The sequence below is a fragment of the Apiospora kogelbergensis genome (genome assembly GCF_038363985.1).
Source record: "Apiospora kogelbergensis strain CBS 113332 chromosome Unknown utg000009l_segment0_segment0, whole genome shotgun sequence".
Classification (NCBI taxonomy): Eukaryota; Fungi; Ascomycota; class Sordariomycetes; order Amphisphaeriales; family Apiosporaceae; genus Apiospora; species Apiospora kogelbergensis.
This window is the reverse complement of record NW_027117426.1, coordinates 2,058,802-2,067,997: the sequence shown is the minus strand read 5'-3', so window position 1 is coordinate 2,067,997 and position 9,196 is coordinate 2,058,802. Positions and strand designations below refer to the sequence as shown.

Sequence of the window (9,196 nt, the reverse complement as noted above, 5' to 3'; positions counted from 1 at the left end):
TCTCTCTCTCTCTCTCTCTCTCTCTTCCTTCGCAATAATGCCTATTCCGTACCGGTAGTTCGGTATTTGAGCCACCCGATGTCAGCGTTTCTCATTCGAGGTCCAGGCTGATGATCATTTATGTTTATGTCGACTTCACCCATATTTACATGCGACTACCAGCCACTGTGCCGCCCGGGTCTTGGAAGCCGGACATTGCTGCCTTCTCTTCCGGTCAACAGCAGCCTCAGACATTGGTCGGGGACGCGTATCCAATGTGTCACAGCTTGGGTGACTTACATCAACATACGTGCCGTGCCGCCTGGCACATGCGGTAATAACAGCCGAGGCCGCGTGGGACTCGCTCGTCGTGAATTTGAAAACATCATATGCACCTATAATGCCTTTGTGTCTAGATATGCATTTCATCTTTGGTATATGGTAATCTAATGCTAATGAGTAAGTGTGTATTACCTGAGACTCCGAGTTAACAACGGGAACAAGTAATAACGGACCAGAATTTGGCTTGTAACTGGAGCGACAAAAGGGCCTCGCCCGTTCTGGCAAGGCAACAGCATACTACGGACATATTGCTGCTGGATGCGTAGTAAGTTAATACACGTATATAGGATGCCTGGCTAACTTCTGGCACATCCGCATGGGTATCGGATCGGATCCCAACAGTCAAAGCAGATATACACGCTAGGCCTACGATATGGAAGCACAGTGAAATAAAGATCGGTACTGCCGGGTGATGACGTAGGCCAACAACTGCTTAGAATCCCTCGAACACGTCAAAGCAGAATAAAAACGATCAAGTTGCACGTTGATCCGACCTGGTAATTGAGACATGGATTTCCTAATTATATCTTGGCGGCAGCGAGCTCTTGACTTGGTGATTGCCTGCAGGCCCAACACACAGTTCTCTCTTGGCTTTTGGTGCCCCAATTACTCGCAAACCCCGTCTCAAGCATCCGTGAGGAACGGTTCCCAGTATGGATGGGTGATTGCGATTGGGCGATGGGGCTCCTGCACAAGATGTATGCGATTGGGGTTCGTTCATTGAGCTGAGCTGGCACTGCGGGTGGATGTTTGTTGGGTCACAACATGTATGTACTGTGGATGATTCGTGGACTGATCTTAGTCGAGAAGTTTATGTGACTTCTGTTTCGTAGCTTCACTATATGCTATATAGACCTGGTTTGCGGGAATTTGCAAGCAGGTAGCGAATTTTTCGGTATAAAATCTGGGTTAACGAGAAGAATTGAGCAGGATGGGGGAAACCGCATTTCTACATCGAAGGCATGTAGATTGCTGTGAGTTGGCTCACTGCCTCCTCCCATTAGGACGAAGACGCTAAAGCCGACGTCGCCGATCTTGCGGTCGATGCAATTGCTTTGTTGTTTTGATTAAGTCTGCATCCTGGTCTTGGTCACGCATTGGAATGGCGTATGCTCTTATGTTGATTGGCTACTGGAGGCAGGAGACACTTTTCCTTTGCATGTGCCAATTGGATGAATGAATATGTGCTGGGAATATTGTGAATGACAACATCAGCAACGGGAGCTACGGGATCGGACGCAGAGGCTCGAGGACGATAAGGGAGCATCAATTTGAGCATGTACATTCAGTCACAGCTAGATAGCTCGATATCAATCCACTGGGACACGCTTTATAGCGCCAAAGTAAACACACAAACATATGATTTATGATGGATTGCTGGGGCTTGGCTTCCGCCTTTGTGGTTCTGGAACCCAACTGGGATTGATCAGGGAGCCTCCTTCCTTCTTCCCATAGCTGCTATGGGCCATGGCTCCGCTCTTTTTCTACCCTACCAGCCTACCAGCTCAGCCAGGTTAGGTCGAGTCCAAGTCCAGTTGATTCGGTCGAGCGAGTTGCGTCCCTTGATGCTTGTCGTCCATCAATAAGTACCTAACTCTTACGTACTGTACTGTAACTGCATCTGCCAGGCCTGTTCTGCGCAGTCTAGACCCGCCTGCCCTCTCCTACGACCAGCTACGCTCACTACAGGCAAGCAGTCAAGCGGGCAAGCAGTCAAGCGGGCAAGCAGGTAAGAAGCAGGCCTTACCGCTCCAGTAGAACGGACTGCCTGCTGCTCTGGATGTTGAACTACTAGAGGGAAGGTACTGGCCTATCTACCTAAAGATGTGGAGTTGAGGAGTTGCCGGCCCATGAATTGGAAGATGGTGGATTGGTTTGGCACCCGTTGATTCGATGGACCGACAGTGGTGGTGCTTGGTGCAGGTGTTGCTGCTCTCTGCGCTCTGCTCTCTGCTCTCTGCTCTTTGCTCTCTGCTCTCTGCTCTCTGCTCTCTGCTCCCTGCTCTCTGCTCCCTGCTCCCTGGGCCGTAGCGTCGTAGGATGGCTGCCAGCTTCATCCAAACTCATTCATCATCCAGAATTCCCACCTCTGCTACAATTCTATCTTCACAGTCACAACCTACGGGACAAGACAGCCCACTCTCTCTTCTCCCACCCCCTACCTCCTTTCGTGTGTGGGCTAGAGGTTGACACATTTTGGTATCTGCTTTTTTCTTCATCCAAGGTTGTTTAGGCCTGGAGATATCTCTAATAAAGGTTGTCATTTCTTCTGCCTTTTTTTCTGCCTTTCTTTGCTTGGGCCGCAGTGCGAAGCTGCACCACACACATACAACACAGCCATCATCCGGTCCGTCGGTCTTCTTGAGGGGAGGGGGCGTCTGGGCTTGGATTGAGAGAGGAAGAGAGAAATAAGGAAAAAAAACAGAAGAAGATCCCGGGAGCACTGGCTTCATAATTGAATTGCTTTGCAGCATTCTTCCTTTCTTTTGGACCACCGCAGGCGGGTCTTCGCCTTTTGCATCTCCCCATTCGAGTCTCTCTCGATTCTATCTACCTAAGGTTGCGTCAGAATATTGTCGTCTCACATGCGAGACACATCCGCATGAGCTTCTCCTAGTAATCCCACGACGACACAGACGTCGGCCACAGCGACACAACCATCATCCAATTCCCAGCGCCATCCCTGGATGCCAAGACTCATTGTGTCGTTTTCATCCACCCACGCCTGAGCCTACGAGGAGTTACCGACAAGTCGACATATCGATCGAACATGGCGGGACCTAAACGGAGAAAGATGATCGGCCACCGCCGCAGGGTAGAGGATGAGGGTGAAGACGAACTGGACCTCGACGACGACTCGCTCACCGACGGCTCGCTAGCCTCCGATGACGACGACCACGCCAATGATAGCGACACTAGTAATGTCAATGAAGTCTCGCCTACCTCTCCTGCCACGAAAAAGTCGGGTGGAGATGCAAACGGCCACACTTCAGTCCAGGGCAACGGCACCGCCAAAACCGGAGTCATATCGAGCGCACCTGTAGGCGGTTCCGGCACCGAGAAATCGCCCGAGTCTACATCACTGGCAAACGGCATGTCTGGCTTGTCCATTTCGGGCCAGCCCGGAGGTCAGGAGTCGGGACAGGGTGAGGATGCCAACAGCCCGGCATCCCCCTCTAAATCTGGTGCGCCGGTAGTTGTCAGCTCGGCCATTATGGATCAACCTCAAGACGGCCAGCCCACTGAGCGACGGCGACGAGAACACGACGAATACCGGCGCCGCCGAGACGAAGATCCCTCGTTTGTTCCCAACCGGGAGCCTTCTTCATGCATGATCACCGACATGCCGGCCCTTCAGCAAACGGGTTCCGACCTTTCGGACGAGGGGGTCGAGGCCGAGGCCGCGGTGGTGGTATAGGTGGCCCCTTCGCACCTTTTCATCACCAAGTCCATAATACGGCGGATCCAACTGTTAGCGCCCCGTGGGCTCACGATATGCACGAGATTGTTACAGAGCCTGCAACCTACCGCCAGCCGCGTCACACGGTAGCCCACAGTGGGCATTCGATGATGGATGACGGTCCCCCAAACGGCGATGGCTTTATCCCGACTTGCCCTTCGAACGCAACGCCCATCAATAGAACGTTGTCGTGTGAAAAACATATTGGTAACGTACAAGTTCGAGTCTACCTCCCGCAGTATAAGGAGCCTGTCGTGTTTTCCGGCCATGCGGTCAAACAATACACCAGGTTGCCAGACCACCGGCCTCCGCTGCGCCGTGATAAGCCTGTTCGCATCTCTCTGCCCAACTTTCCACCACGTTATATCTTCCCAGCCACCGACAGATCATTCATATTCATTCCCCGAGCAATGCGCCCGAACCAGCAACGCCTGCGAGGCAAGCCAAGATCTGGGCTTGGGTCGATTGGCGGCTTTTCCCGGAGAACTAGTGTGTTCGGCGGAAGTTACTACAATGGCAGCGTCTACTCGCCGAGCGTTGCTCTCAGCAGACGCTCGTCTATTGCACCTGATATGGGTCGCGATTACCTCTTGTCTCCCACAGGATCTGCCATATCACGGGCCCCTATGCCCTTGGATGCGGCTCGTCCTGTGGTGCGACTCCCCCGAGAGCCGAGCCGCCTCAAGCGATGAACGCTGTCGGTATGGGTGAGTTCTCGGCAGATGGAGCCCCGGCAAATGGACAGCCTACTATCAACGATCTGCCCCAGCCTCAGATTCACCCTCTACCGCAGAAGCCTCCGGTGATGCAAGAGAATAAGCATGCACCTATCCCTATGCATCAGCCAAAGCCCCAGAAGACTGTTTCGGTAGAGACTATTGAGTCGCCGGCTATGCACCAGAACTCGCAGTCCTACCAGCAAGCTTTCCATCACCAAGTGCCTGTTCACGTTTCCAATGGCTTTGGTCATGATCCCCATGCTCGCCATCCCTCATACGCTTCTACAGGCACTCCGTTGTCGCAGATTCCAGAACGTGCCATTCATGCGGCTCCTTTCCAGCCTACGCAGTACGCACAGCAAGGATACGCCCCTCAGTACCAGATGATGCCACAACAACAACAACATGGGTACTTTTATCCTCCCCAAGGCCCCTATGCAGCCCCGGCACCCCCCTTCGTGCCTGGTGCTCAGCAGCAACAGCCCCAAGGTGAACTGGATCCCAATGGGCAAGGCGCCCCAGGCTCCAACCTAGTCGCCCAAGAAGTCAATGGTATGGTTTATTACTATGACGCATCGCAACTGCCACCACCCGTACCGGCATACCCACCTTACTCGGCTCCGCAAGTCTATCCTGGCGCCATGGGTATGAACGGCGTCGTCGCACCCCTTCGGATGGCTACTATTATCCACACCCTGGGAACGGCACAGTTTACTATCCTCAGTGAGCAACGTGTCGGTAACTCTCGTCCACTAACTAATCGCGACTACCCTTTTAATCACGTTTTGAACGCGGGCCACCACTACACTTGTCTTTATCCTACCAACCCAGGTGTAGTACTACCCACCAACTTTGGAGAATACCGCTACGAAAATAAGGTTCTCGAATATTTTCCAAGTTCAACATCCATGCTCTTTGGACTACCCCCGATCACGGTCTCCGTACTCAACCTATAGCAATGGCGCATCCTTTTGTGCTCGCTGTTCTTACGCACACATGCGCCCCTCTCGGTGCTTGCTAGCACCAATAGCTTAGTCTCCGTTACACTGGCATTATCCATTTCCCTTCTCGGAGGACCACACTGTATCGGCGTTTGATGGAGTTGTTGCTTACATTTGCGATTTATGCTACTACAAAGCTGGCTCCTGAGGACGAAGCGTTGCATAATGGGTGACGGCAAAGTGGCAAAGCACATGGTGTAGTAGCATGCGAGTGCTTTAGGATCATTTTCAGCTTTGGGGAGGGGTCATTCTCGAAGTCAGTACCGAAGAAGGTGAAGAAAGAGTGGAGGAGAGAGAGATCGATGATGAAGACGAAAATACGGGTGCAGCGGCCGGGGGAAGGAGGCCAAGTGTTATCCAATAGCCACCAACCCGCGAGGTAGGAAATCCTAAAGTACTTATCTCCAGCTACCCGTTATTGGGAATACGTTCGTTCTCTGCCTGAAATATGCTGCTGCTTGGTGGCTTTGTTTGTCAGACGTGCTGTGTCAGTGTCGTCTTCGCTCATACCAGATGATCAATAAGTAATCTCCCCAACCCTGGCTGGGACTAGGGAAGAGATGAGTCTATTAAGAACTAATACTATTTGTTGCGTTCGTTGTGCCTCATGAGGCAAAAAGATCTCAACTTTTTTGAAGTGGTTTCCAGTCAATCTTGTTTGCAAGCTTGGTTTCAAGCTCGGTTTTTCTTTTTCTTGTCTTCATATATCCCTACCCCTACCCATCCCTTGGGGCTGGCCACTGTCACCTCGCGTCTCTCTCACCGCCTTACCTCGGCTCACCACCACAGCGAGTTCCACTCCCGTCTAGACTGCTCGTGCTGGTGATGATGCTGCCGCTGCCGCTGCATCATGCCAACGCCGGGAGCACCAGAAGACCTGGCGGCGGCAACACCAGCAGCACGAAGAGGAGGCGACGGCATCTTCTGGGCCTCGAGGCGGGTTGCCAGGTCCACGAAGGCGCGGTACTTGTCCGCGGAGCGGCGGGCGTAGTCGTCGTCGTGGTCGTGGCGGCCCGAGAGCATCTCGCACAGGGCGTGGTGCTCGGGGACTCGAGGATGCGGGCCGTGATCTCGTCGGCGGTCAGGCGGTGGGGCTGCTGCTTGGCTGCTACGGTGGGAGAAGAAGAGGAAGAAGACGGCGATGGCAAGATTCTACTACTGATGGGCATCATTACGGGCGGAGGTGCTGGTGTTGCCGTGGCCCTGGTGGTGGTGGAGGCAGGCGTGGGCGAGGAGCTCGACTCGTCCGATGAGGAGAAGGACGACGACGACGTGACGGAGGCTCTTCTTTTCATGGCAGATGCTGGGCTGTCTGCGTTGCTCTTCCCGTCACGGGCGACGTAAGAGAAGAAGTCGTAGAGGTCGGATTGGCTCATGGCGGACAGGTAGCACGAACAAGCAAGCAAACAGGCAAAAGGATATGGGAGAGACTTGGAACCACAAAGTCAGGAAGCTTTTTCTAAACTGAACCGAGATGGAAAGGGGGCAGACGAGAGATGTCTGTTCCGGGGAGTGGACGAGAGCTTGCTTTATACAGACGTGCTCCGACTGACTTTATACGCACAAAGCCAAAGCCATGCCACGGCAACTTAGCTATTTACTTTCCCCATGCCTTTTTCCATCTTTCTCCAAGGGCGTGGCTGGTGAAACCAACACACCCATTGGGCGGCTATCGAGATCTCTCGGAGGTGGGAAAGCAATATGGGTAGGTAGGGGAGGGCGGGTGCGGGTGGTGCAGATTGGAATGGGAAAGCCGCCGCCGTGGGAAAGCGGCAGGCAGGATTTTGGGCGCGAGCCAGTGAGATGGGGAGAGAAGGGCCGTGTACATAGTCTTGGAGCTGAATCTACCTGGCTTGCCCCTGAGGTCAGACGCAGCAACCGCCAACAACAACAACACGCACACGCGAGGGAGCGGATTCCAGCCATTCCCGTAAATGCCGCACTGCAGGAGACACGTCGTATAGAACAGCGTTGGAGAATATGATGGGAACATCGACTGCATCTATCTGGCTCCCTGTCGGAGCTAGCTAGCTACCGCTAGAAGGGGGCGAGCTTATTCCCATGACTACCCACGCATGGATGCTTGCTGTTGTCCAGTGGAAACAAGCGGCAGGCATGAAAAGAAAGGGGAGAATGTGACGAGGTCTACGGACAGAGAAAGCTCAGGCCGACCGCAAACCCAGGATACGGAGGGCCAAATTGGGGGGTCACGAACAGGCACTTACACACAGCCTAAAATGCTTGTCTCCAAGCCTCCTGGTTTCTGGACGTTGTCCTATATGTAAACTCTGTTTTAGCATTCATAGTGCGGCTCCTCGTGACGGTTACTCGGTCCCTGCCAGTCCGGTAACGCGTGGCCGCAGCGAAGAAGCTCTGAGCATGCCAGCTCTGAGCATGTCATGTTTTTCTTCTTCTCCTTGACACGTAAACCAAAAGGAAGGAAGGCCTGCTTGAGACCATCCAGGGGCCCTGGGACCTTGCTCTCTGGTGACTAACTGGGCGGTAAACAAAGACAGGGTGGGAGGCCTCGAGACTCAAGGTGCTAATCGTAGCTTCATGCAAGGAAGGCCATGGAACATGGGACAAGTCGATCTTCCCGTCTGCGAGTTTGCACGTCAATATAGTGTGTAACAGGGCACGCACGACATTGGAATCGGCCCAAAGGGGGTGGATGGCCAATCTTCCTTTCTAGGCAATCCGCGAGGGGCTTGCCGGCGTCTGTATGGCTGCTTGGAAGCCCGAATAGCCAGCGGAGAGCTGAAAGGTGAGATGGGGGCTAACAAGAAACCAACGACTCGTGGGCGCTGCTGCCCCGGGATGCCACGACAGGAAGTTGTGTCAAAAGCCGGCAGCTTGTTGATCGCAGAAAAGTGCCGCATGCAAACCACCAGGCCAACCCAGATTGAGGGGTACGGGCGGATGCGGTGAATCGACAGGAGGGGCAACGGCCAGAGAGACGAAGGCACATGTGTCTCCAACGTCGAGGACCGGGCCATGATCGGCGGTGCATCATCCGCCTGCCTGTACAGCGCCTTTTCTTTAATTCTCTCTCCTAGTTTAAGCTTTTGGCGTGATTTCTCAACCCCCTCGCTGCCCGAAGCTACACAGAGGCGTCTAGCTGGGCGTACCCTGTGTTCTCTGTCTCTTTCCTCCGTGTCACCGCGCCACCCTAAGCAAGCTCTACCTGCTCATCTCAAGATGGATCCTGACACCTCGTCCCATGCAACATTCTATTTCACTTCTGGGCTAACACCAGGTGGCAGGATAAGGGGGAAATCATCAGTGCATGTCACCAGAAAGACGGATCAATTGGAAGCGATGAGGGATTTATTCCTCCCACTCGTTCCGTCCCCTCGATAGGCGGGGTGAGATGGGGAAGCAGGGAGAGGCTTGTGAGCATATCTATCGTGCTAGCTGGTCGGGTTGATCCTGTTACACCTGGCCCAGTGGCGCCCTTATATTCGCCTTCTATATAGACCGATCTGCCTTCCAGACCGAAGAAAACCCTTTCCTGTATGCTAATATACTTCGCTGTTCGACCTGAATAGTTTCCTGGCTTGCTTCCTCCGTTTTCGCATAACCATACCGCTACATCCTGTTGCCTCTGCCATCGTCGGGTATTCGTTCGAGTTCGCAAGTCCTTCTACTACTTGAGAGAGAGAGGCCAAATCCGAGGAGGGGGCGCTGTCCAGCTT

At 53.6% G+C, this 9,196-nt stretch overlaps 3 protein-coding genes across 3 annotated transcripts; 2 read left to right on the top strand and 1 right to left on the bottom strand.

Moving 5' to 3' along the window:
* Window positions 1–3,091: 3,091 nt before the first annotated feature.
* PG998_013724 (uncharacterized protein) lies at window positions 3,092–3,739 on the top strand (the record flags this gene model as incomplete). Its single annotated transcript, XM_066880540.1, has 1 exon — window positions 3,092–3,739. One exon carries the CDS (start codon window positions 3,092–3,094, stop codon window positions 3,737–3,739), a length of 648 nt encoding a protein of 215 aa, XP_066724679.1.
* Window positions 3,740–4,484: 745 nt separating this feature from the next.
* Window positions 4,485–5,456, top strand: PG998_013723 (uncharacterized protein; the record flags this gene model as incomplete). Its single annotated transcript, XM_066880539.1, has 1 exon — window positions 4,485–5,456. The coding sequence occupies one exon, from the start codon at window positions 4,485–4,487 to the stop codon at window positions 5,454–5,456; it is 972 nt and encodes a 323-aa protein (XP_066724678.1).
* An 893-nt stretch (window positions 5,457–6,349) lies between these two features.
* On the bottom strand, window positions 6,350–6,877 carry PG998_013722 (uncharacterized protein; the record flags this gene model as incomplete). The annotated part of the gene is made up of 1 exon (XM_066880538.1): window positions 6,350–6,877. One exon carries the CDS (start codon window positions 6,875–6,877, stop codon window positions 6,350–6,352), a length of 528 nt encoding a protein of 175 aa, XP_066724677.1.
* Between the last annotated feature and the right edge of the window lie 2,319 nt (window positions 6,878–9,196).